This window comes from Talpa occidentalis, unplaced genomic scaffold (genome assembly GCF_014898055.3).
Source record: "Talpa occidentalis isolate TD23 unplaced genomic scaffold, MPIMG_talOcc4v2.1 talOcc4.2, whole genome shotgun sequence".
Lineage (NCBI taxonomy): Eukaryota > Metazoa > Chordata > Mammalia > Eulipotyphla > Talpidae > Talpa > Talpa occidentalis.
In genome coordinates, this window is record NW_023602073.1 from 253,129 (window position 1) to 280,083 (window position 26,955).

The 26,955-nt window shown below is 51.6% G+C and overlaps 1 protein-coding gene across 5 annotated transcripts; it reads right to left on the reverse strand.

The window, feature by feature from the left end:
- Positions 1-768: 768 nt before the first annotated feature.
- On the reverse strand, positions 769-24,024 carry LOC119251572 (zinc finger protein 682-like). Of its 5 annotated transcripts, none has more exons than XM_054698222.1 (5): positions 23,903-24,024; positions 22,629-22,696; positions 18,940-19,066; positions 18,152-18,238; positions 769-4,300 (listed from the first exon to the last, which is right to left on the reverse strand). In XM_054698222.1, exons 2-5 carry the CDS (start codon positions 22,641-22,643, stop codon positions 3,669-3,671), a joined length of 861 nt encoding a protein of 286 aa, XP_054554197.1. In that variant the 5' UTR covers positions 22,644-22,696; positions 23,903-24,024; the 3' UTR covers positions 769-3,668. The 5 variants fall into 5 exon arrangements, with proteins under 5 accessions (XP_054554197.1, XP_054554195.1, XP_054554194.1 ...); XM_054698220.1 differs by lacking the exon at positions 23,903-24,024 and adding an exon at positions 23,095-23,887; XM_054698219.1 differs by lacking the exon at positions 23,903-24,024 and adding an exon at positions 22,804-23,067.
- Positions 24,025-26,955: the final 2,931 nt, after the last annotated feature.

The window sequence follows — 26,955 nt, forward strand, 5'->3', positions numbered from 1 at the left end:
GGGAGGTTCAAGGCCCAGTTTTGATCGGAAGGAAAATGACAGAACTTTAAAACCCAGCCGGCCAACAGGGCCAGAAAGAAACAGAAGACGCGGGGTTCTGGTGTATCCGCGTGGTGGAGGCCACTGGGCTGTGGAAGGGACGGACACTGGCCCGGGGACAGGATGGAACTGGGGGAGGCGACACCAAGGAAGCGGGGGAAGGAGAGTCACTCCGGCCGAGCTCCCTGCTTTCCAGGCTGTGGAGAGACAGAGCCAAGGACTTGAGGGATGAACCAAAGTAAACTCTAGGAGTCTCAGCAGAAGTGGGGGCCCTGGGGGGGTGCCCTGGGGAGGCTCCACAGAGCTGAGGACAGGAAGGCCCTGGGGGGTGGGGGGCGGCGGCTCTGGTCCCCCAAGGCACAGAACACACAGAAACCAGTGTGACCTCGATTTAAAAAAAAGTCTTGAAAACACTGAAAGTAAACAAAAATCCCCAAACACGTGGATACAGGAACCAGTGGTCTGAGGTGTGAGGCATGAGGCAGCTGCAGTAACGAGCTCAGCAGTGTCACCCCGCAACTGCAGAGACGGGGGTGGGGAGAAGTGTCCAACCACTATGGAGAGCTGTGTGGAGATTCCTCAACCTGCTAAAGATGGAGCTTCCATAGGATCCAGCAATTCCACTCCTGGGTATTCACCCAAAGGACACAGAAACATCCATTCCAAAGAGCACCTGCATCCCTATGTTTATAGCAGCACTGTTTACAATAGCTAAGCTTTGGAAACAACCCAAATGCCCAAAAATAGATGACTGGATCAAGAAGATGTGGTCCATATATACCATGGAATATTACTCAGCAATCAAAAAGGATAAACTCATGCCATTTGCAGCAACATGGATGGCGCTGGAAGGGATCATGCTCAGCGAAATAAGCCAGAAAGAAAAAGAAAAATACCGGATGGTCTCACTCATAGCAGGAATCTAGAAAACCTAAATAAGGGACCAGGAAAAAGACTAATTATAATAAAGTAAAAATCAAAATCAACAAGCAACTATAAACCATGGGGCGGGGGGCGGGGGGGACAGCAAGGAGTAGGATCAAAACAAGGGGGGGTGGGAATTGTACGGGTACTATAACCAAGATGAAAATGCACACATTGTGCAAAAATGAAAAATGATGTGAAAAATATATAAAATAAAAAATAAAAGGTACCATTTTAGACAAATGTCCTGCATGGAAACACAGAGCAAAACGCAGAGCTCTCCCAGAGACTCAGTTTCCTCGCAGGCACAGCCTCCCCCAGAGCTGCTGGGGCTGATGCATCAGCACAGACTCATCACAACCACCCAGAACCCAGTTGTCTCACAACTCCCCCTCGCTGGTGCTTATTGTTGGGCTTGTACAGACATGCAATGCCGTGCCCACCGCTACTAGCAGACAGTTCATTTTCTCCCTGAAAAAGCCTCCCGTCTCAGCTTACTCAGCTGCTCTCTGCCAAATTCAGCAACACCAGCGTAGTATGTGTTCTCTTCAATATAAATTGAACCCAAAATAACCTGAATATCTCCTGTACTCCCAGAAGTGGGTGATGAGTACATAGAGACTTTATTGATAAATATACAGAGTCCATCAAGGTGTGGCTTCCTTAAAGATACCAGAGAGTGGGGCCTCCCTGGTGGCGCAGGCAGTTGAGCGCCGCACTGTGAAGCTGTCGGCAGCCTCTGCAGCGGGGGTTCGATCCTGGCCGCCTGCGGAGCTACCCACATGGGCAGCAGACCTCTCCCGTCTCCCCGCTGCTCCCCTCAGCAGTGTATTTCGTCAGTCTGCCTGTTCTGTTCTCCGCTCTGTCTCTGATGAATCCTCTCACCTCCCGCGCCTCTGGTCTATACCCCAGTTCTTGTGTAAATAAATAAATCTTTAAAAAAAAAAAAAGATACTATAGAATCTTTACTGCACTCACTCCACTGTCCAGCTAGCTGCATAAAGTATAAAAGATTCCAACTATAATCTATAGGAACAATATTTCCATAGGCTACATAAAAGGGTTATTTTTGCTAAGACTAAAGGAACAGGGCTTATTAGAGGCGATTTTCTACTCTGTCTCTCAACAGTATGTAGTTACCATGTGTTCTGAGGAAGGTGAAGGCATTTCATGTTCACAATCACACTTTACTCACCGCCCATCAGTGACAACACACTGAGAACCAGTCAGCTCCACTAAGTGAAGCACGTCTTAGTTCACACAGAGACTAAATAAAACATTTCGAAATCCAAGGCAATCGCGCACCCCCTCAGGCGTGTTGGACGGCCAAACGTCCACTTGTGTGACCACACTCTGTCCTGACCACACACGCACTCAGGACACGCACCCAGCCTCACTGGCACCGGCCTGCACGTGCTCCCAGCCCCAGATGAGTCCCTCCAGAGCGTTCCTGCTCCACTGCTGCATCTTTCCAAGTGTTCGGCTTCTGCAGTCTGAAGAACGAGGCTGCCATCTAGAGAGCAGGAACTCACTGGCCGTGTGACAGTTCAGGACACACGCTTTCCTCTGAGTATTTCTCTCTACCACACATATTTATTATGACTTCTAAAAACAGCATTATGAGGACCTCTCAGGGATTTGAGACGCTACCCAGACTTTACCTCTAACGAGAAATCGGTGATGGGTTCAGAACAAGCCTCTACAAAACGTCTTATTTTGGCAAGTGGATGGTTTTGAGCTAAAGGCAATGTACACCCCACGTAGTCCGGGACAAACCGTCCCTCTCCCTTAGCTACCTGTCCGTAGGTGGGGCTTGCCCAGAATTACTTACCCTTGAGGCAGCTTATCAGCGCGGGAGTTACGTCAACCACTCAACGCCTCTCACCCCCCGGTGAGTCACCCTCCTCCTCCTGAACCCCAGCCCTTCCCTCAAGATGGCATGACCCTGACTTCTGTCTCTGAAACCCTTACAATGGCAACCCTTACAATTGCTGACAGCACTTTCCAATTTATATTTTTTTTCTATCATAAATGCTCTCAATTTGAGCCTCAAGAAATGTTAGTCTTAGTGTTTTTAGTGTAAATTTTCTGCTGTTAAGTTATAACAGGTTTTCATCAACTATTTCCCCACAATTCTGCATCCATAAGAATCTTCTAGCACGAAGGTTCTTGTGCTGTAGGGTGTACATAGCACAGTCTTTCCACATCCATCACATTTCGAAGTTTCCTCTCCAGTATGAATTTTCTTCTGTGAAGGGTGACAAGGGCTCTGGCTCTTTCCACTTCTTCTCTCCAGCACGAGCGCCGTGCAATCGCTAATTTTATACTCGACGGAAAACTCTGACAAAGGTCTCCGTGCGGTCTCTCTACTCTGACCTTTCCCCTGCTGCTCAGGAGTGAGGTGAAAAGCCTCGTTGCATTCTTCGCGCTCCTAAGGCTTCCCTGGGGTGTATTTTCTGGTTACATTCCTTGCTTTGGTACAGGTTCCCCCGACAAGCAACCCTCTGGCGCTGAGTGAGGCGTGGTCAGACGCTGCCTCTTTACTACATCTGCAAGGTTTTCCTGCATTGGGTTCCTCTGATGCTTCAGGCCTGAGAAACCCTGGCAGGCTTCATCACATTTCTACGGTTTCTCTCCAGAACAGATTCAGTAATGCTCCTCCAGGTTAGAGGGACGTACAAAGGTGGCGCCACGGCCTGTCCATTCTAAGTTCTCTCTCCAGAGTGAATTCTCTGATGCCGCTTCAGGCTTGAGTTCCACATCAGGGTTATGCCACACTGCTGACACTGGTACGGCTTCTCGCCGGTGTGAGTCTGCTGGTGTTGCTTCAGGTGTGAGCACCTGTTAAAGGTTTTGCCACACTCTTTACACTTGAAAGGCTTCTCTGCAGAGTGCGTCCTCTGATGGCGCTTCAGGCTGGAGTACCACATCAGGGTCATGCCGCACTCTTTACATCTGTAGGGCTTCTCGCCGGTGTGCGTCTGCTGATGCTGCTTCAGGTGTGAGCACCTGGTGAAGGTTTTGCCACACTCTTTGCACTTGTAAGGTTTCTCCCCAGTGTGGATTCTCTGATGTCGCTTGAGGCTTGAGATCCACAGAAGGGCTTTGCCACACTCCTCACATCGGTAAGGCTTCTCGCCGGTGTGGATTCTGTGATGTTTCTTCAGGTTGGAGCACCACCGAAAGGCCTTGCCACACTGTGTACACCTGTAAGGCTTCTCCCCAGAATGGATCAGCAGGTGCTGCTTCAGGTGGGTGCACCCCTTGAAGACCTTGTCACACTCTTCGCACCTGTAACGTTTCTCTCCACCAGGGGCTCTCTGCGGCACAGCTAGACCTGAGGAGCAAGTTTGCACGGCATTATTCACATTTGTAAGGTTTCTCTGCAGGGTGATTTATCTTATGTCTGTTTACAAAAAACTGACATTCTCTACACGCGTGCTAAGAACACACCACTTGGGCTGAGGGTAAAAGGGCAGGAAATGATTTTCACTGCAAGGATGACCACGAGAGCCAGAGCGGTCTAACAAGTATCAAAAAATTGGGCCTAATGTCAATAGCTGTCCTAGGAGACAAACAGGAAAGGACAATGCAGCAGTGGGCGACAGAAATTAAGGATATCAAGCTCTATGGGGACTACACCTGAGGGGGTGGGAGAGCAAACATTGTTTAAAAATGAACAATGATGTAAAAAAAAATTAATATTAAAAAAAGATTATCTGTCCTGTTACGATGGAGATGGAAGTGCAAGATGGAGAAAGCAGACCTGAAAAACCAAGCAGCCTTGAGAGACAGGCCTGGAACAGCACGCTCGCGTGAGCAGAGCACACAACCCTCTCCCGTCAGAGGTCACACACCTCAGGACAGAGGACCTACCAGCTCACAAACCACATTTTAAAAGGTTGAAAGCACACAGTCTCTCTTCCGATAGTAGTAAATTAAAAGCAGAAAGAGGGCCTCCCCGGTGGCGCAGCGGTTGAGCACTGGGTTGCGAAGCTGCCCGCAGCCTCTGCAGCGCCGGTTCGATCCCCGGCGGCCGGGTGAGGGTCCCACATGGCGCACAGACCTCTCCTGCCGCCCACTGCTCCCCTCAGCAGTGTATTTTGTCAGTCTGCCTGTTCTGCTCTCCCCTCTGGCTCTGGTGAATTCCCTCACCCTCCTGCACTTCTGACTGTGCCCAGTGCTTATATAAATAAATATATAAATCTTTAAAAAAAATAAAATAAAAGCAGAAAAAAAAGGGAGAAGGAATTCCGCTGGGCACACACACACACCACCTTTTGTCACAGACAGAGTGAACCAGGACGGGTACACTCCTGAAGTCACAGGCCGACCCACGCGACGCAACCACACGTGGACAGAGCCCATCACCAAGTGGACGTTCACAGCAATAAACGCTGATACAGAAAAATAAACTCAGTTACTACGAAAAGAGTCATATGAGTTCAAATGGAACACAATGTGGAAACAACTCACAGAAGAAAGAAATGAAAGAGAAGGTATCAACAGAGGAGCAGAGACTCCGAACAAGAACAGCAAAGCCACGTGCAGACCTGGTGGTGGTCTCTTGGAGCCAACATAAAAATAAATCCAGGGCAGATTAAATGAAAACCTGGAGTTACCAGAGCACAAAGCAGAGGCGGACAGCAGGGTGGGGGCGCACAACCAGCAACACCTACACGTTCCTTAGAAAAACAAAAATGGGGAAACAAATCAAGACATTCCAGGCCGAAGTTACTCAGTGATGAGCGTGTCAGTAGATGCTCCGCTTCCGCAGCAGTCAAGAAATGCAACCGGCCCAGGGACCGCACGACCCAAAGCCACCAGGGCACAAACGCAATTCTCAGGAACCCACAAGTGTGGGGAAGAGAGAGGATGCGTCGGCGCAACCAGCACAGGCGCTGGCACGCGCAAGCCCAGGGCCTCCCTTTCCTCCTGACCACTGGCGTTTGCGTGCACACACGTACACACACGCACACATGCACGCGCGCACACACGTTTCTGACTTCATCGCTTCCATATTCCTAAGGTATTTCTCCAGCTTATGTGTTTGTACTAGATCTGATCTAAGTTAAAGCTGAAATATCTGTAGTTTTCTGAAGTCCCAGAAATGGGTGATAACGAGTTATTAACAGAGAAAGATTTTATTGATAATTATATACAATCCATAAAGGTGTGGCTTCTGATAAAGATACCATTTAATCTTTATTGCAATCATCGTAATGTCCAAGTAGCTGTATGAAGGATAAAATATTCCAAAACATAATCTCTGCTAAGAAATTGTACATAAGTATCAAACAAAAATGATAATTTTTGCTTTAAGGCTAAAGGAAAAGGGTCTGTTGGAGACAATTTTCTTCTCTGCCTCCCAGCAGCACGTCATTACCATGTGTTCTGAGGACGGCAACGGCGTTTCACATAAAAATAAATCCAGGGCAGATTAAATGAAAACCTGGAGTTACCAAAGCACAAAGCAGAGGCGGAGAGCAGGGTGACCATCACACTCACTCACCGCCCATCAGTGACAACACACTGAGAACCAGTCGGCTCCGCTAAGTGAAGCGCGTCTTAGTTCACACAGAGACTAAATAAAACATTTCGAAATCCAAGGCAATCGCACACCCCTCAGGCGTGTTGGTCAGTGATGGGCCTGCAGGCCAGGCCGTCCTAGCGGTCATGCTGCACGGCCAAGCGTCCAGACTCATGTGACCGCGCTCTGTCTCACTGTCATGACCAAGAATGCACCTCAGAACACACACGCAGCCTCACCGGCGCCAGCCTGCACGTGCTCCCAGCCCCAGATGAGTCCCTCCAGAGCGTCCCTGCTCCGCTGACTGATCTTTCCGAGCGTTTGGCTTCTGCAGTTTAAAGAACGAGGCTGCCATCCAGAGAGCGGGAACTCACTGGCCGTGTGGCAGTTCAGGACACACACATTCTCCTCTGAATTCTAACGTTGCTAATGGCAACTTAGGAACAAATCAGTGATATGATTTTTTGCACTTAGAATATTTTCTCATGAACACTAAATTCTAATTACACCTGAATAAATGTTAGTTTTTTTTTATGTAGATCTTTAAGATTTTTTTATATTCCCCTTCAATTGCACCCCCCTTATTTTGACCCCAATCCCTCCTCTCCCCAGCTCCCCCACCCATAGTGTGTCTCTGGTTTACAGCTGCTTGTTGAGTTTGATTTTTTCTTTATTATAGTTATTCTTTTTCCTGGTCCCTCACTTAGGTTTTCTAGATTCCTGCTATGAGGATTTAGACCAGATTTTTAACTATTTTCTCACAAAATCATTAAGTATCATCTAATATGAAGATTCTTAGGCTGTAAGCAATAGATTACAGTCTTTCCACATTCATCAAATGTCTACCTTTTCCCTGCAGCATGAACGTTCTCATGTGCAATAACATTTGCTGGACGGGCCATGGCATCTCTCTGCTCTCAAATACGAGCACCTTGCTGTCTTCTCTCACTTGCATGAATTTCCTCATGTTGAGTAAGATCCGGGCACAAGCAAGAGGTCTTGTCACAATCTTCACATGAGTAATGTTTCCCTGTACTATGTGTTTTCTGATGTGGGGTGAGACATGATCACCGTTTAAATGTTTTGCCAGTTCCTAGCAAGTCTGGCTCTCCAGAAGGATTCCTGACAGTGCTTCCAGCCTGAACCCGAGAAAGCCTTTCTACATTCCTGACATTTGCAAGGTTTCTCCCCAGAATGAATCTTCTGATGCTGAGTGAGGCAAGATTTCCATTTTGAAGCTTGGCCACATTCCTTACATTTGTAAAATTCCTCTCCGCTGTGGAATCTCTGATGTTGCTGCAGGCCTAAGAAATCGCTAAAAGCCTTGCCACAGTCTTCACATCTGTAGGGCTTCTCTCCAGGGTGCATTCTCTGATGTTCCTTCAGGGTGAAGCACCGGGTAAAGGTTTTCCCACACTTTACACCCGTAGGTTTCTCTGTATTACGGATTCTCTGATGTTTGCTGAGGGCTGATAAACAGCAAAAGTTATCTGTCACATTGTTCACATTCGTATGGTTTCTCCCCAGAGTGAATCCGATGATGTCTCCTCAGGTCTGAGGAGCACATGAGGCTTTGTCACATTCACCGCATCTGTAAGGCTTCTCTCCAGTGTGGATTCTCTGCTATTCCTTCGGGGTGGAGCACAGGGTAAAGCTTTTCCCACACTCTTTCCACCTGTAAGGCTTCTCTGTATCATGGATTCCCTGATGGTGCTTCAGGGCTGGGAAACACAGTTTTTGTCACAGTCTTTCCATGTGCAAGGTGTCTCCGCAGAGTGAAGCATCTGATGCCGCCTCAGGTCTGAGGAGCACATGAAGGCTTTGTCACACTCCCTGCATCTCTGAGTCTTCTCTCCAGAATGGATTCTCTCCTGTCCCTTCAGATTTGAGTTCGTCTGAAAAGTTTTACCACACTCTTTACATGGGTAAGGTTTCTCTCCAGCATGATCCTGCTGATGTTGCTTCAGACTTACCAACGACCTGAAGGTTTTGCCACAGTCTTTACATCTGTAAAGTGTCTCTCCATTATGGACTCGCTGATGTCGCTTCAAGGTTGGGCAAATGTTAAAGGCTTTGCCACATTCTGTACATTTGTAAGGTTTCTCCTCAGAATGAATCATGTGATGTTGTTTCAATCTTGAAGAAAACTTAAAGGCTCTGTCACATTTTTCACATGTGTGAAGTTTCTCTTCTTCATGGCTTCTCTGCTGTTCAGTAATACCTGAGGAACAAGTGAAGTTTGTACTGCAATGTTTTACATTTATCAAATTTGCCTCCAGAATAATTACCTTATGTCTACTTGGATACCACATTTGACTAAGGAGTCTCACACATTCTTAACATTTAGATCTAAGGGTTCAGCGGGAAAACAGAAAATGGCAGTCAATGAACAGACAATCACAGGAGACCAAGAGCACCCTCACTAATAGGTAATAAATTGCACTGAATGTCAAAACTTGTCAGAGAAAGCAATGACTATATGGGATAATACAGCAGGAGATAATGAAATTACAAGTATCTGTCCACCTAACATCACAGACCCCATATATACGAAACAAATACGACAGACTTCATGAAATAGAAAAACTGAAAGTCCCAATCTCAAAAATGGACACAAAGCAGGCCTCCCTGGTGGCGCAAGGGGTTAAGCTCCACACTATGAAGCATTCTGCAGCCTCTGCAGCATGAGTTTGATCCCCAGCCAACCAGGGAGCCACCCACATGGCAAGGCAGACCCCTCCTACCTCGCCCGCTGCTCCCCTCAGCAGTGTATTTCAGTCAGTCTGCCTGTTCTGCTCCCCGCTCTGTCTCTGCTGAATCCTCTCACCCTCCCACGATCTGGCCTGTATCCCGTTCTTGTATAAAAATAAACATATCTTTAAAAAAAAAAAACAAAAAACTTGAAATTAATGGCAGAAGGAAAAGTCCAAAATACATAGGAATTAAACACTTCCACAGAGTCACTTCCCTAGAGCAGAAATGCCCCCAGGTAGATGGAAATAGGTCCTGTGACACGGAATCACACAATACAACAGAACATATGGGACACAGGGACGCCACTTCCAAGAGGGAACCTTCAAGCAGTAACTGTTTATTTAAAAACATTCTCCCAAAGAACACCTGCACCCCTATGTTTATAGCAGCACTGTTTACAATAGCTAAGCTTTGGAAACAACCCAAATGCCCAAAAATAGATGACTGGATCAAGAAGATGTGGTCCACATACACCATGGAATATTACTCAGCATTCAAAAAAGATAAACACATGCAATTTGCAGCAACATGGATGGCGCTGGAAGGGATCATGCTCAGCGAAATAAGCCAAAAAGAAAAAGAAAAATATGGATGGTCTCACTCATAGCAGGAATCTAGAAAACTTAAATAAGGGACCAGGAAAATGAATAAGAAAGTGAAAATCAAAATCAACAAAAAACTATGAACCAGAGACACTTTTAGGGGGGCGGGGACGGGAGGGGAGGGATTGGGGTCAGAATGGGGGGGCTGCAATTGTATGGGGAATATAAAAATAAAATTTATTATTTAAAAATAAAAAAATAAAAACATTCTCAAGTGAACACACTTAACTTCAAATCTCAAGAAACTACACATAGAGCAACAACGTAAGTTCCAGAAGAAACAGAATATGAAACAGTAGAAACAGTCAACAGAAATGAAAAATACTGGGGAAAACATCTATAAATCTAGTAATGGGTTTTTAAAAACAACAACATAACTGAAAAACTGGGGAAAATTAATTTAAAAAAAAAATGTATTGCGGCATCACTGGTTTACAACACTGTGTGAGAGTCAGGGGACAGGGTCACACCTCTTGAGATTGTGTCACCACACCATACCCACCACCAAAACATGCACAGCCCACGCCTGTCCCCCCTGGCCCCCAACTCTGGGAGCCGCAGTCCTACACTCAGATTTCTAGGGTTTGCTTTGGTTTAGTTTCATCTGGGTTCTGTTTGTTTCTCTCTATTCCACGAGTGAAATAATACGGTATTTGTTTATCACCTTCCGACATACTTTGCTTACCATAATACCCTCTAGCTCCTTCCATGTTGCTGCAGATGGCATGATGTCATACTTCAAGCAGCTGCGTAGTATTCCCCTGCATATAAAGAGCACATCTTCTCAAGCCACTCGTCTGTCATCGGGCACTTAGGCTGTTTCCATGACTCAGCTCCTGTGGAAAGTGCCGCAGTGAACTCAGAGGGCCTGTGTCCCTTCCAATTAGTGCTTCTGCCTCCTTAGATACAAGGATTGGAATTGACGGTCCCACAGTAGAACAGCAGACCTATTTTTAGTTATTCTCAGAGACATTTTTCCTGTTTCCACTCAGGCTGGACAAGTCTACATCCCCACCAAGTGAAGGAGGGATTCCCTGTCTGCACATCCTCGCCAACACTTGCTGTTTCTGGTCTTTTGTGCACGGGTCATTCCCATGCGTGTGGGCAGGTGTATCTTGCTGCGGTTTGACTTGCATTTCCCTGATGATAAATGCTGAGTATTCTTCCATGTGACTGTTGGGCTGTCTCACAGTTAAAATGGACATTTAAAATGAATGGATAAATTCCAGCAACACAGAATCTACCAAGGTTGAAACATTAATGAAAAAAAAAAAAAAAAAAAAACAATACAATTAGAGACTACAGAAGTAATCAATACTCATCCAGGAAAAGATCCTCTGAAGTGAAGATAGCCTGTCTTGATAATAATACCAATCTTTTAAAGAGAATTTATACTAATCGCCCCCAGTATTTCTAAACATGAAAGAGGGAACATTTTTGAATGCTTCTCTAGAAGGTCTACATGGCCTTTATGCCCAAGATGACAAAGGACGTTGCTAGAAAAGCAAACTACAGGACAGCACGTGTGAGAAATATGTATGCAAAACCCCTCTACAAAGACAAGAAAACGGATTCAATAGCAAATTTAAGGGTTAACACAAAACGACAAAATAGAAATTATTTCTGAAATTAAACTATTTTAAGAAAATCATTATGGGGCCTCCCTGGTGGCGCAAGGGGTTAAGACGCAACTTACAAAGTTGTCCGCAGCCTCTGCAGCCCAAGTTTGACTCCCGGCCACGGAGCTACCCACATGGCGCAGCAGACCCTTCCTGAATCGCCCGCTGCTCCCCTCAGCACTGTACTTTAGTCAGTCTGCCTGTTCTGCTCCCTATTCTGTCTCTGGTGAATCCTCTCACCACCCTCTGGCCTGTACCCCAGTTCTTGTATGCAAAAATAAATAAATCTTTAAAAAGAAAAGAAAAAGAAAATCATTATAATACATTGCATTAAATAATACAGGTGAAAGCACATGATGATCTCAAATAATGAACAAACGCTAAAACAATTCAACATTCTTTATTAATGAAAACACTCAACACCTATGGAATGCAAAGAAAAGTCAACATAATGAAGGTCACATATGAAAAGCTCATCATATTCAACCGTGAAAATCAGTTTCTCTTAGATGGGGACAAAGGCAAAGACTCGCACTTTCACTACCTCTATTAAAGTAGGGTTAAGTAGGACAATTACACAATCAAAACAAGCAAATCATATCTGAAGTTATACAGAAGAGAAACAAAAACCTATGATGGAGTTGGCCTCCCAGAGAAAAACACTAACATTTACACACACACGCACACAGACACATGCATGCACACACACACTCACACATTCACAGTTAAAGACTGAAACCTGACCACTAGAGGACAGGCAGAGGCTGACATTTCTAAATAAAATAACATGGAAGTTGAAAAATATGGTGAGAATCAACAATATATAAAATAAATATTTTAATAATTCACTTCTGACATAACTGATATGAACATGACCAGGCAATTATAAAAATTTTTTTTTAAGATTTATTTATTGGGCCTCCCTGATGGTACCAGGGGTTAAGCACTGCACTATGAAGCAATCTGCAGCCTCTGCAGCACAAGTTCAATCCCCCGGCGGCCAGGGAGCAACCCACATGGTACAGCAGACCTCTCCTGTCTTGCCTGCTGCTCCCCTCAGCAGTGTATTTCCGTACATCTGCCTGTTCTGTTCCCCGCTCTGTCTCTGGTGAAGCCTCTCACCCCCCATACCTCTGGCCTGTACCCCAACTCTTGTATAATATAAGGATTTATTTATGCATACAAGAGCTGGGGCACAGGCTAGACATGCGGAGGGTGAGAGGCTTCACCAGAGACAGAGTGGGGGACGGAATAGGCAGATCCACTGAAATACACTGCTGAGGGGAGCAGCAGGCAAGACAGGAGAGGTCTGCTACTCCCTGGCTGGGGACCGAACTCGTGTTGCAGAGGCTGCGGACAGCTTCGCAGCACAGTGCTCAACCTGCTGCACCACCAGGGAGGCCAATTGTAGAATTTTTGAATCTAAAGTCACAGGCAAGTTTGACATAGCCCAACTCAGGAAGTTAAAACAGAGATGACTGTGTGCAGATGCAGGCATGGAAGACCCACACTCCACAATCACATGGATGTATTCCAGGGCTGCCTGATGGCTCAACACATCCAAAGCAATAAACACTGTACACTACATCAACCAAAAAAAAAGGATGTGAAAGAGACACAGAAAAAACATTTGACAACATTCAAATGTTGTCATAAAAAGCCCAACTTCGACTCCCGGCCACGGAGCTACCCACATGGCGCAGCAGACCCTTCCTGAATCGCCCGCTGCTCCCCTCAGCACTGTACTTTAGTCAGTCTGCCTGTTCTGCTCCCTATTCTGTCTCTGGTGAATCCTCTCACCACCCTCTGGCCTGTACCCCAGTTCTTGTATGCAAAAACTTTATCAAAAAGGTGATCCCTTTTATGATAAAGACCCTCAAATAATTTGCACAGAGCAAACAAACTTCAACATACTACAGACTATATTTGACAAACCCACAGCAACTGTCATACTCAGTGCTGAAAAGTGGAAAAGATCAGGAATAAAACAGTATGTCCACTCTCAACACTATGACTGAACATAGTGCTGAATGTCCTAGTTGCTGGAAATTCAACACACAGCCAATAAAAAACAAAGAAAATAAGAGAGATCCAAACTGGAAAGGAAAAGTAAAACTATCAATTTTTAGATAACATGACAATATACAGAGAAAATTCCAAAGACGCCAGTAAAAAGTTCTTAGAAATGATAGGTGGATACATTAGAGTGACAGGCTCCAAATTCATTCAAACAGAAGTTTGTTGCATTTCTGTGGACAATGAACAAACTAGAACGAAGAAAAATCACGGGAAAATAATCCCATTACAATCAAAATGAATTAAATACCAAGGAATTGAAAATCCTGTACAAGATACTGTTGAAACAAACAGAAGACACAGGGGCCTCCCTGGTGGCGCAAGGGGTTAAGACACAACCTATGAAGCTGTCCGCAGCCTCTGCAGCGCCGGTTCGATCCCGGCAGGCCAGCGAGGGTCCCTCATGGCACAGCGGACCTCTCCTGTCATGCCCGCTGCTCCCCTCAGCACTGTTTTCACTCCATCTGCCTGTTCTGCTCCCCACTCTGTCTCTGGGGAGTCCTCTCACCCCCCCACACACCTCTGGCCTGTACCCCGGTTCTTACATGCATACATAAATAAATCTTTAAAAAAAATGATTTGAATTGTGTTGAATTTCTGAAGACACAAAGAAATGTAAATGTATTCTATGCTATGGACGGTTAACAGTGCAAAGATGAATACATCATCTTAAGCAATATACGCTCAATGCATTCCCTGTCAAAATCCCTCAGAATATTACATTTAGAACTACAAAAGAGCCTGAAGAGCCTAAACAATCCTGAAAAAAACAACATAATGAATGTACGGTGTACCTCGACTATACTACAAACTGACAACGACGAATTTATAAAAGAGCCAGGAGCAGCAAGTTGAATCTCTTCAGTAAAGGGTGTCAGAAGATGAATGATGAAGGGAAAACACACGGACAACAATACAAAGAATAAAACTAGGCCACAATCTATAAATAGAAATTAATTCCAGGGCCTCCCCGGCGGCTCAGCGGTTGAGCGCTGGGTTGCGAAGCTGCCCGCAGCCTCTGCAGCGCCGGTTCGATCCCCGGCTGCTCCCCGGCTGCTCCCCGGCTGCTCCCCGGCTGCTCCCCGGCTACTGGAGGAGGGTCCCACATGGCGTGCAGACCCCTCCTGCCTCCCGCTGCTCCCCTCAGCAGTGTACTTTGGTCCTTCTGCCTGCTCTGCTCCCCGCTCTGGCTCTGGTGAATTCTCTCACCCTCCCACGCTTCTGACTATACCCAGTGCTTGCATAAATAAAATAAATAAATCTTTAAAAAAAAAAAAAATAGAAATTAATTCCAAACAGATTAAAGACTTGAATCGAGTCCTGACACCATCAGAGACACAGGAGAGGGGGCAGGTGACACACTCCTGGGCATCCACGGCCTTAGATATGTCTTTGGAAATTCAACTCCAACAGCAAGGAAGGAAAAGAAAAACGACACATGACGGATAGGACTGCATCCAGCCAAACCACTTCTGCACAGGGGGGAAAACAACCATCATTAAAACAGAACAGACATCCAAGTGAGTGGGAGAAGAAACCTGCAGATCACACACAGTGGTGAGGTTCACATGGAGCCACCGAAGACTACGAATGGCCAAAAGAATTATGGCAAAAAGAAGAAGAACGTCAGCATCACACTCCCAGGCTATAAACATACTACAAAGCTACAATAATCAAAAACAGTTTGCTACTGGGATAAAGAGGCACACGACCTTTCAGAACTGAAAGCCCCGAAGTAAAGTCACACCTATATCATAAATGACAAAGGAGCAGGCAGCAGCAGACACTGGAGAAAAGAAAGGCATTCTACTGATCATAGAAACACCAAGACATCCTGCAAACAGGAGAAAATACTTGCGCACCATACAGCCGATAAGGGGCTGATATCCAAGATCTAAAAGAGCTCCTTCGATCTACGGAAACAAAACAAATAACCAAATGAAAGAATAGGTAGAAAAGCTAAATAGAAGCTTTTCTTCAAAGACACACGTGTGGACAATAGGCACATGAAAAAATAAACAAATGTTCAACACCATCTCTCATCAGGATGTGCAAATCAAAACCACAGTGAGGGCCTCCCTGGTTGAGCACAGCACTGAGAAGCTGTCCGCAGCCTCCGCGGCATGAGTGCGATCCCCAGCCAGGGAGCTGATCCACACGGCGCAGCAGACCCCTCCTGTCTCCCCGCTGCTCCCCTCAGCAGTGTGCTTCAGTCCTTCTGCCTGTTCTGCTCCCCGCTCTGTCTCTGGTGAATCCTCTCACCCCTGTACCTCTGGCCTGCACCCCAGTTCTTGTATGCATAAATAAATAAATGTTCAAAAAAAAAAAACCACAATGAGACACCACCTTACTCAGTGAGAATGGCCCAAATCAAAAAAACTAAAAAACAAAAAACAAATGATGGCAAGGATACGGAGAAAAAGTAGCTGTTGTGCACTACTGGGAATGTCCCGATGGACAACCTCCCCATGGAGGTTCTCAAAATATTAAAAGCAGATCAATGACACCATCCAGCAAGTCCACTCCACTCTACCCAAATCATAGAAAAACACGACTGTGAAGGGACATATACAGGGCGGTGCCCACCGCAGCACTACTTGTAAGAGCCAAGTGACGGAAACAACTCAATGCCGGGGACAGCTGAGTGCAGAAGAGCTGCGGGACACATAAACAAGGCAATACTCCTCGGAGGTAGAAAGGACAAGTCTTGCCATTTGCAACTACAGGTGGTGCTGGAGAGGAAAATGCTAAGTCAACTAGGAAGGAGAAAGAACGCAGCCATGGTTTCTCTTACATGCCAACAGAAAACAAGGGTCAGACCGGAGCAAGCCAGGAGCAAAGCCTGCGAACCCGCGTGGAGGGAGGCTGCCGGGGCGGAGGAGGACGGTGAACCGAGTGTGGGGGGCCGCGCTGACTACGGAGGCGGCTGTGGACACCTTGGGTGTGGGCTGGTGTGTGGCGCACATCTGAGAGGCATAAACGGGGGCTTCTGAATCATACATGGCGCTGTCAACAACCCCCCAATAAAAACCCCAAACTCACAGAACTCAACAACGAAAAGCCCAACGACCCCAGCAGGCTCTGCCCAGGAGCAGACAGACGATGGCCAGCAGCCGTGGCTCTCACCACAGGGGGCTGAAAACCACAGCAGCGGTGAGTGCTCGCCTCAGGCCCGTAGAGGGGCCGCTCCACAGGAGCGGAGGGCGCCAGTGCTGGGACGAGGAGAAGGGATCCTTGCACGTGCCGTGGGAACGTACACTGGGCCATCGTCAGAAGCAGCAGAGAGAGTCCTCAAAATACCAAAGAGAAGATCCAGGAGATGCGGGTACGCCAGGCCAGGCCTCTTTTCCCGGGTGGCCACTCCATGAAGACACTAGGCCAAGGCGACGCGCCCCGCCCCACCCAGCGCTCCCCATGACTCTCACAAGAGCCAAGACCTGGAAATGTCCCCCCCCCCCCCCCCCCCCCGCCACTGACCGGGCAGGAGAAGACGGGAGGCGCAGGCACACGGGGCCAAAGGGGCACCAACAGGGTGGGCCTGCGGTCCCTGCACTTCGTGACTTCATGAGCCGAGTGGAGAAAGACAGCCAGGCCGTCTTCATGCCTGTGCTGACAGGACAGACACAACGCACCAACTGCATAAAGCAACAACGAGCTCTCAGATCGTGAGGGCGGGAAAATGGGCAAGATGAGTCAACCATGTGAAGGATGGAACTGACCCCTAGAGAGAAAAATGCTTCTAGCGATGGGACATCTCCAGGCCTATGAACTACTGTGACACAAGGCTACTTGACAAAAGCATCTGCGTCTCCGCCCGTCTACAGATGCGTCCACAGCGAGGTTGCCAGGTGATGAGGCCGTATGTCAGAATTTACCACTACAGGCTGCACAATGTTCCAAGTTCCTCTGAACCACTTTTTTATATAAGTGCATGACACAATAGGTACATAAATCAGACTATTTTATAGTCGTGTCATTCTGACAAACTGACATTTATTTCCTAACTGTAGTTTATAAGGGTTCTAATTGTAGTTTCTAAATGGAAACGTTAAAGTGCGATACACGATCATGCTTTCTAATGTTTAAGGAGGTGCTTTGTGCTCTGATGAAATGAACAACTTTGAATTTCTGAAGGGTCACATTTGAAACATCCATGAGATTGTGATTTATAAAATGTCCCGTTAGCCTCTGCTGTTCCTGGCATTTCTGATGCAAGTGCAGTATCTCCACCACTCCCCTCACTAATACCAGCGGGAGATAAAATGAGAACTTAACATAATGTCCTCAAAAACATGCAGATTGTCGCAGGTCCCAGAAATCTATGGCGAAACTGGGGTTCCAGGCAGGCTCTTAGCAGCTAAGGGAGGACCTTAGTTGACCCTCTGAGTGTGATGGAAGACCAAGGGAGAGGGAAGCAAAGCAAGCACAGATGAGCACGATAAGCAAAGGGCAGGGATGTCCCTCTGTGATGACAAAAGAAATAAACCTTGGCATCTCAAAGACCCTTCCCACTGAAGTGCACCTTCCCACACCACATTTTAAAGTCAACTCCCCTTTGAAATTTGGACCTGATCCCTGTGTCTCCTGCTTCACTCACTCCCACCTACCTGGGGGTGTGACCTTTCTCTTCACCTCCCAGGGCTCGTTCCTCTGCTCCAAAAAGACGACCAGGTCTGGCTTGGAGACAGTCAAACCTGTTCATCAGAAAAGGAAATGTGACTCTTGCTGGTCATTCTCCGATGTCTTTCAGTACTGTTGTCAATGGAGAAAAGACATTATAGAATATTCTAGAAAATGACTTTCCTCAATGAGTCCCTCAATAACCACCTTTCGATAACGTAGGAGACATTTTCAACATGCAGGTTCTGACCTCTACTTCCCAGGAATACTGAACCAAAAATTAGGGGTGGAAGATTGAAACATAAGATGTTAGCAACAGCATTCTGTATCACTGATTTTCTAGAGTTCCCACTCATCTAGAGTGAACAATGCAGATCACCTAAAGAAAAAAGAACGTTAAGGGCACAATGAAATCTTGTGATGATTTTCTTCTTACACGAAGAAATTCAAAATTATTTATTTTATTATTTTCTAATTTTATATATTTTCCACATCATTTTTCATTTTTGCACAATATGTGCATTTTCATCTTGGTTCTAGTCCCCACACAATTCCCACCCCCCTTGTTTTGATCCCACTCCCTCCTCCCCACCCAGTGTGTCTCTAGTTTATAGTTGCTTGTTGATTTTGATTTTTACTTTATTACACAAAATTATTTATTTTAAACAGTCATCTAAAATGAAGTCATGCGAAACAAAATCCCCAAGAGCATTCTACAAGGGATGAGATGAAAACTGGGGGTGGATGAGGAAATCTGGGGGGAAGCGGTCCTCACCCAAGGAGGTCAGGTGCCTGTGATTCTCTAGCATCACGTCCCGGTACAAGGCCCGCTGCCCCTGGTCCAGGCACGCCCACTCCTCCCGAGAGAATTCTATGGCCACGTCCCTGAAGGTCAACAATCCCTGGAAAGAAAAGAAAACAAAACATGTCCGCCAAGGGGCCGCTGTGGTGTTCATAACTTGAACCACTATGAAGAGAGAGAGTTAAGTAACCAATTCTGGGGCCTCCCCGGTGGCGCAGCGGTTGAGCACTAGGTTGGAAAGCTGCCCGCAGCCTCTGCAGCGCCGGTTCGATCCCCGGCTGCTCCCCGGCCACTGGGCAAGGGTCCCACATGGCGCGCAGTCCTCTCCTGCCGGCCGCTGCTCCCCTCAGCAGTGTACCTCGGTCCTTCTGCCTGCTCTGCTCCCCGCTCTGGCTCTGGTGAATTCTCTCACCCTCCCGCGCTTCCGACTGTACCCAGTGCTTGTATAAATAAATAATCTTTAAAAAATAGTAATAATAAAATAAAATCAAACTGACTATAGCTGCTGCCTTTTATTAAAAAAAAAAAGGCTTATTTATTTATGCATACAAGAGCTGGGGTGTAGGCCAGAGGTGTGGAGGGGTGGAAGGACTCACCAGAGACAGAACAGGCAAATTGCCTGAAATCCACTGCTGAGGGGAGCAGCGGGCGAGACAGGAGAGGTCTGCTGCACCCTGTGGGTTGTTCATTGGCCACCCGGGAATCAAGCTCATGCTGCAGAGGCTGCAGATGGCTTCACAGTTTGCATCCCAAGCCCCTGCGCCACCAGGGAGTCCCCTCCAGTAAGGTAATTTAAATGCATCAATATTCTCCAATATTTCCAAAACTCTCAGGAAACAGGATGACAGAGTATTCGTGAAACTACTATAATTTTATGGAAGAAAACACGTAACAAAGGCTTCAGAGGCGTGTGTTTGTGATGCTATTTCTACGTCACGGGTTTAGCTGTGTGAATTTCTCAGATGGGAAAGGCACGGCGAACGAGAAGAGAACGGATGGTGTCCATGTAAGCAGCGAGGTGGAGACCCTGCTAAAGTGCAGGTGCTGCTTCGGGGGCTCTGTCTGGGGTAGAGTATCATTCCTGGCAGGCTCCCTAGGATGCTGAGGACTCACTTTCAAGGCCACATTTTTAACTTGCAAAGCTGAAGAGAACAGGGAAGAAATCACGGAGCAGTGGGAACTCAACGCTTCATGACAAATGTACATCCTAGAACATCAGCAAGGGTGGCCACAGGCGCACTTTTAGCATTTACTACATTTTCTAGATATTGTACATTTTGGAAATTAATGCAAAACAAATTAGAGAAAAATACACTGTTCTTCCTCATTTCCACAATAAACTAAATTAAAAATCCTCTGAACTAGAGAGACTGGGCTTTAACCCAGTTTATCTGATTTATAAGTTATGTAAAGTGCATAGATCAATTTTTAAGGCAACCTAAAAGAATGTACAGCTCAGGTTTCTTAAATGATTGATGGAAACAGACTACACAGCATCTAATACATTTTACATTTTATACGTTAAAAATTATACACATGTTGGGCCTCCCCAGTGGCGCAGCAGGTTGAGCACAGCGCTGTGAAGCTGTCCGCAGCCTCTGCAGCACGGGTTCGATTCCCGGCCAGTCAGGAAGATGCCAACATGGCGAGCAGACCTTTCCTGTCTCGCCCACTGCTCCCACAGCAGTGTATTTCATCAGTCTGTTCCCCGCTCTGTCTCTGGTGAGTCCTCTCACCCTCCTGAGCATCTGGCCTGTACCCCACCTCTTGTGTGCATTAATAAATTTTTTTAAAAAAAATTACACACGTTAAAACGAAAAGAGCAGGATATTTTCACTGTCATTGGAATTAGGAAATATTTCAGGTGCATAAATCATAAATACATGTATGGATGATACCTTTTTGGTCACACATGCTATGCAAAAAAACATAAAAAATAGTAATAACTAAAATAAGTTCTTGTATATGAGTCTTGCATTTCCTTAAAACTTTGATTCATATATAAAAGGCACTGAGTTATATTTCTGAACTTTAAGACACTAGAATGCACATATAATTCATGTTATCCTTTGTACAAATTACAAAGTCATAAAGAAGACAAAGTCTGAGATGACCTGGAATGAGATAAAAGTGACACAACCCAGGTCCCATGGACTCAGAACCTCCATCTGCAAAAGCCAACACCTCCAGAGGTGTGGGGGGGTGACAGGATTCACCAGAGATAGGCCTGTACCCCAGTTCTTGTATGCATAAATAAATAAATCTTTAAAAAAAAAAAAAAAAAAGCCAACACCTCCAGGGAACAAAGGCGAGAAGCTCATTTTCCAAAACAAACACTAAGCAATGATGAGCTCAGAACAAGGGAACTGCCACAAGAAACGCGATGGGTATGTGGGACACCCGGCTAAACCCCCACAATCACTGCTAAGGAACAGGAAAAATATTCAGATTATAGGAGAGGAACCTGGGAGAAAGCACTTTAACCACATGCACAAAGGCAAGGTCAGCTTTCACACGCAGGTTGGTACAGGTGCCCAGGGAGAGAGTGCTGTTTGCAACACAAAGGTAAATCATAATATGAATTAATCACGAATCAACAATAAACTTATATAAATTTCAGACCATATACAGCTCCCACATATAAAGAAAACTTTGGTGTATTTCAGTTTAATATTTTACTTATTTTTGCAAAGAACTGGGGTACAGACCAGAGGTGTGGGGGATTGAAAGGAGTCACCAGAGACAGAGTGGGGAGCAGAACAGGCGGATCCACTGAGATACACAGCTGAGGGGAGCAGCAGGGAGAGAGGAGGGGTCTGCTGCACCCTGTGGGTAGCTCCCTGGCTGGGGATCGAACTCAGGCCGCAGTGGTGACAACCAGAGACTCAGCCCCTGGCTTTAACATAAAGCCCCCTCTTTAACATATACTTTGGTATCTGTTACACAGTCTTTCTGTAGCATCCTAGTGAGCGAGGCACTCCTTCCTCTCCACAACATTCTGGATTATGTCATTGTTTACTTGTTTTCTTACGCTTTACAATTATTCTTCACTGACACCCAAGGAGTGACACCTCCAGGTGACAGGAATCTTGCCTAAAACGCCTTCCCAGGCTGACTGCTCATAAAGAAAGGAGTTTCAGGGCCTCCCTGGTGGTGCAGCGGTTGAGCGCCACGCTATCAAGCTGCCCGCAGCCTCTGCAGCGCTGGTTCGGTCCCCGGCCACCAGCGTGGTCCCACATGGCGCGCAGACCTCTCCTGCCACGCCCGCTGCTCCCCTCAGCAGTGTATTTCATCAGTCTGCCTGTTCTGTTCCCCGCTCTGGCTCTGGTGAACTCTCTCACCCTCCTGCGCTTCGCTTCTGACTGTACCCAGTGCTTGTATAAATAAATAAATATATCTTTAAAAAAAAAAAAAAAAACAAAGGAGCTTCAGGCCGCGGGCCACGAGTTCCGGTGGGAATGCTCACGTGAGTAAGCCAGGACGGAAGGGAGGGAAGCTCTGGGACACGGGAAGAGGTGTGCAAAGCAGCACACCCGGACCATCATGAGAAGAGGAGGACAATTAATTTAAAACAAACCTGTACGGAGAGCGGCAGGAAGACAAAGGCAGGTGCCAGGGTCTCCGGTGCGTGTCAGAGGACACAGCCCTGACACGACACTTACCCGAGAAGCTGCCATCCCGCCTCTTCCTTCTCCGGTTCCTTTCCCCGGGCACAGTGCAGAGGTCACACCTGCAGCAGAGAACAGTCCTTTAAGCACCCCCAGAGACTCTTCACCTGCTCCCATCACAGCCACAGGTAGAGGGACCTGGGACGCCGAAAATGACCCCTCTCCTCGCCTCTGTCAGACTCAGGCACAAGCAGCTCCGACATGGAGACCTATGGGTGACTCCCCCTTGCCTGTCTTCGGGGGCCTCACCCCACAGATGCCCCAAATCACAGGTGCTATAGATGCCAAGGACCCGGTGGTTCGGGAGCATCACAGCAGCATGCATGGTCCTTCAGAACAAAAGCCCGGCAGGCCCCATCCCTGGCCACACCCCTGCTGGCTGGGTGCCCACCCTGTCCTGGGGCCGTCATTTCATTCCTCCATCAGTTCTCAACCCCCTCCACCCCCTCCACAGCAGCACCTGCCCCCGGTTTTCAGTTGTAGTCCGCAGACCAGGGATGTAGCCTCTGCCCCTCAACCCACGCCAGCACCCGCCATCAGCATGCTGCCCGAGCTCCCCGGGGGGCGCAACTCCACACTGGCCAGGCGCGGGCAGCTCTCCCCCCAGGGCCATCCCGCACACACGGCTGCAGAGGTGCCTGGGCGTCGGGGGCCCCGGGGGCCAGTCTGGACCAGACAGGCACCCGCTGCCCAGAGCAGAGCAGACTCGCCACAGGGCCAGGCGGGCAGCATCTACAAGGGCGACCCAGCCCTGACCTCACCCCCAACCCCCTCCGTCAGCCGCGCTGCCCAGGCCCCACTCGGCTCCAGGCAAAGGCCAACCAGACAGCTGCGAGGGCAGGTGAGAAAGCAGGGGGTGCCGGGTCACCGCTACCCTGACCCGATGAGGCGTGTCACCGGGCAAGAAAACTCGCTGACCTGCGGGGAAACAACCCCCCGCCCCAGCTTCCCTCTGCAGCAGGCAGGCTTCTTCCCCAGCTCCGGTCCACGGCTCCTGCGCCCTGCCGCTCCAGGGAGCCCTGTGCGAGCTGCGGGACCGGGTGAATGACCCAGCTGGCCTGAGGCTGCTGGAGACCAAGCAAGGCCGCAGTAGCCACGACTCTGGAAGCCACCGTGAGGGCGAGGCGGCTAAGGACGCGGAGTCACCGGGGCAGACCCGGTCACACAGGGCCACCCCCGAGAGCAGCAGACGCCAGGGGTGCGGCTGCCACGGCGCAGGCCCCCAGCAACATCGCCAACTCGCACAGGCGGGCCCCCGGAGGACCTGCCTCTGCTGTGATCCCCTGGGAAGGAGCATGACCCCCAAGAGCAGCGACGAGCGGCTCCAACAGAGTCAGCCGCACGGGAGCTACAGGAAGCGCCGGGGTGAGGAGGTCGACACACCGGGGGCTCAGGTCAGACTGTCCAATCCCCGAACACGCAGGATGTGGAGCGAGAGGGGCAGCAGGGGTGCGCCAGGGGTGCGGCAGCGCAGGGCCCGGGCTAGGACTGGACGGCGCGTCCTCGGAGGCGGCGTTTGCTCGCGGGGTGGGGGGGGGGGGGAACGCGGGGCAGGGCCAGACCCCCCGCAGGGCGCCCCCCCCCCCAGCAGCCCCGAGCGCCCAGTGCTGAGCACTGTCCAGCGTGCGCGGGCGCCCGCCAAGGGGCGAGGGCTGCGGCCAGGCCACCGCGCCACGACGCGGGAGCGGCTGTGACGGGCACCGGCGCTCTGGACGGCGCAGCACCTGCGCGTGGTGGCCTCGCCGCGGGGAGCGCGCGCCCGGCCTCGGGCTCTGAGCACCGATCGCCTCCGTCCCCACACCCGGCCGCGCGGCGGCGGCTGGGGCGCGTGGGGGGCGCCCGCGAGGCCACGGGCGGCGGCGGCCGGGGAGAGCGCGGCCGGGCGGGGCGGGGAGGCTCCGACCAGAGGCGCGTCCAGCCCCGCCGGGGCCCAGCGCCGCGACCCGACCCAGCCACGAGCCCGGCGGAGGCCGAGCCACCCCGCGCGCCGGGGCCAACCCCAGAGCGGAGCGGGGCGGCGCGGGCGACGCCGCAGACCCTTCTCCGCGGGCGGGACCCCGGCGGCCAGCGGGGCTCCGAGGCAGCGCGCGGGACCCTCGCCTCGCGCCCCGGGCCGCGGAGCCCCGACAGCCGCGGGGGGGCCGGGCGCAGCGGGGGCCCCGCGGGTCCCGAACGGGCGCGCCCAGGGGTCGCCGGGCGCCGGCCACAGCGCGGACGCGAGCGAGGACGCGGGGGGCGCAGCCCGGGCCCGTCCCGCGGGGGGCTCGGCCGTCGCAGCCCCGCCCGCAACCCGACCCCGACCCCGACCCGCGGGGCGGCGGGACCCGGGGCCGCGCGGGGTGGGCCGGACGCCGAGGACAGGCGCCCGCGCCCGCGCCCCCGGCCACTCCCGGGCAGCGGCGCCGAGAGCTCGGCCCTGACGGCGCAAGGGCGCCTCCGCGGGCCGGCCCCCGCCCCGCACCCGCGCCCCGCCCCGCCCCGCGCCCGGCCCCCGCCCGGCTCCCCGGCAGGCGCGTCTCCCGCCGCCCGCGCCGCGGCTGCCCGGCCCCGCCCCCAGCCCGCCGGCCCCGCCCCCAGACCGCCGCTCGCGGTGCTGCGACCCGGCCCGGCCCGCGCCACGCTCTGAGGCGACCTGAGACGGAGGGACGCCCCGGCGGCCTGGGGCTACGGCGGGCGCAACCGACCCGAAGCCTACCGGCCGGCAGCCGATCTCCCCCGACCCGGGCCCGCGCCCTCTCGGGCTCCCGCGCTGGGCCCGCCGCGAGCCGCCCGCAGCCACACCAGCGGCCGCGCCGACGGGAAGCCGGAAGGCCCGCGCCGCCCGCCCCGCCCCGCCCCGCCCCGCCCCGCCCCTCGGGCTCCCGCTCGCCGCGCTCCGCCCGCCCGGCCCCGCCCATCGCCTCACTGCGCCCGCCCTTTCCGCGCCTCACGCGGCCCCGCCCCTCAGCGCCCCGCTCTCCTCACTCCGCACCGGACCGGCCCCGCCCATCGCCTCACTGCGCGCGCCCTTTCCGCGCCTCACTCCGCCCCGCCCCCAGCGCCCGCGGCCCCGCCCCTCAGCGCCCCGCTCTCCTCACTCCGCCCGCCCGGCCCCGCCCATAGCCTCACTGCGCGCGCCCTTTCCGCGCCACACTCCGCCCCGCCCCAGCGCCCGCGGCCCCGCCCCTCAGCGCCCCGCTCTCCTCACTCCGCCCGCCCGGCCCCGCCCATAGCCTCACTGCGCGCGCCCTTTCCGCGCCACACTCCGCTCCGCCCCCAGCGCCCGCGGCCCCGCCCCTCAGCGCCCCGCTCTCCTCACTCCGCCCGCCCGGCCCCGCCCATCTCCTCACTGCGCCCGCCCTTTCCGCGCCTCACTCCGCCCCGCCCCCAGCGCCCGCGGCCCCGCCCCTCAGCGCCCCGCTCTCCTCACTCCGCACCGGCCCGGCCCCGCCCATCGCCTCACTGCGCGCGCCCTTTCCGCGCCTCACTCCGCCCCGCCCCCAGCGCCCGCGGCCCCGCCCCTCAGCGCCCCGCTCTCCTCACTCCGCACCGGACCGGCCCCGCCCATCGCCTCACTGCGCGCGCCCTTTCCGCGCCTCACTCCGCCCCGCCCCCAGCGCCCGCGGCCCCGCCCCTCAGCGCCCCGCTCTCCTCACTCCGCCCGCCCGGCCCCGCCCATAGCCTCACTGCGCGCGCCCTTTCCGCGCCACACTCCGCCCCGCCCCCAGCGCCCGCGGCCCCGCCCCTCAGCGCCCCGCTCTCCTCACTCCGCCCGCCCGGCCCCGCCCATCTCCTCACTGCGCCCGCCCTTTCCGCGCCTCACTCCGCCCCGCCCCCAGCGCCCGCGGCCCCGCCCCTCAGCGCCCCGCTCTCCTCACTCCGCCCGCCCGGCCCCGCCCATCGCCTCACTGCGCGCGCCCTTTCCGCGCCACACTCCGCCCCGCCCCCAGCGCCCGCGGCCCCGCCCCTCAGCGCCCCGCTCTCCTCACTCCGCCCCCTCCGCGCCTCGCTCCGCCCCTCCCCGCCCCGCCCCTCTCCCCACCGCGCCCGGCCCCGCCCCGCCCCGCCCGTTGGCGCCTGCGCGCTGCAGCCCCGCGCTGAGCTCTCCGCGTGTACCCCGGCGCGGGCCCGCGGGAGGGGCGGGAGCGGGGGGGCCGCACCCTCGGGGCGGTCCCCCCTCCTCCCCCTGCGCCCCTGGGGCACCGCGCTTTGTGGGCGCGGACGAGGCGGGCGCTGGTGCCACGAGGCGCCGACTGCGTGCGTGCGCTCGGGGGTTGCCCCGGATCCGACCCACAGGCCGCGGGGACCCCCAAGGGCCCCACAAGCAGGGGACCCGGCCCCG

Bases quoted from the DNA above. Each gene is read 5' to 3' on its own strand.
- LOC119251572 (XM_037518811.2), bottom strand. From the start codon at position 22,751: ATGGGAGCAGGTGAAGAGTCTCTGGGGGTGCTTAAAGGACTGTTCTCT. The intron at 19,067-22,628 runs GTAAGTGTCGTG...TTTTCTTTCCAG, and splicing joins GCGGGATGGCAGCTTCTCGG to GGATTGTTGACCTTCAGGGA. The intron at 18,239-18,939 runs GTGAGGACCGCT...TCTGATGAACAG, and splicing joins CAGGCACCTGACCTCCTTGG to GTTTGACTGTCTCCAAGCCA.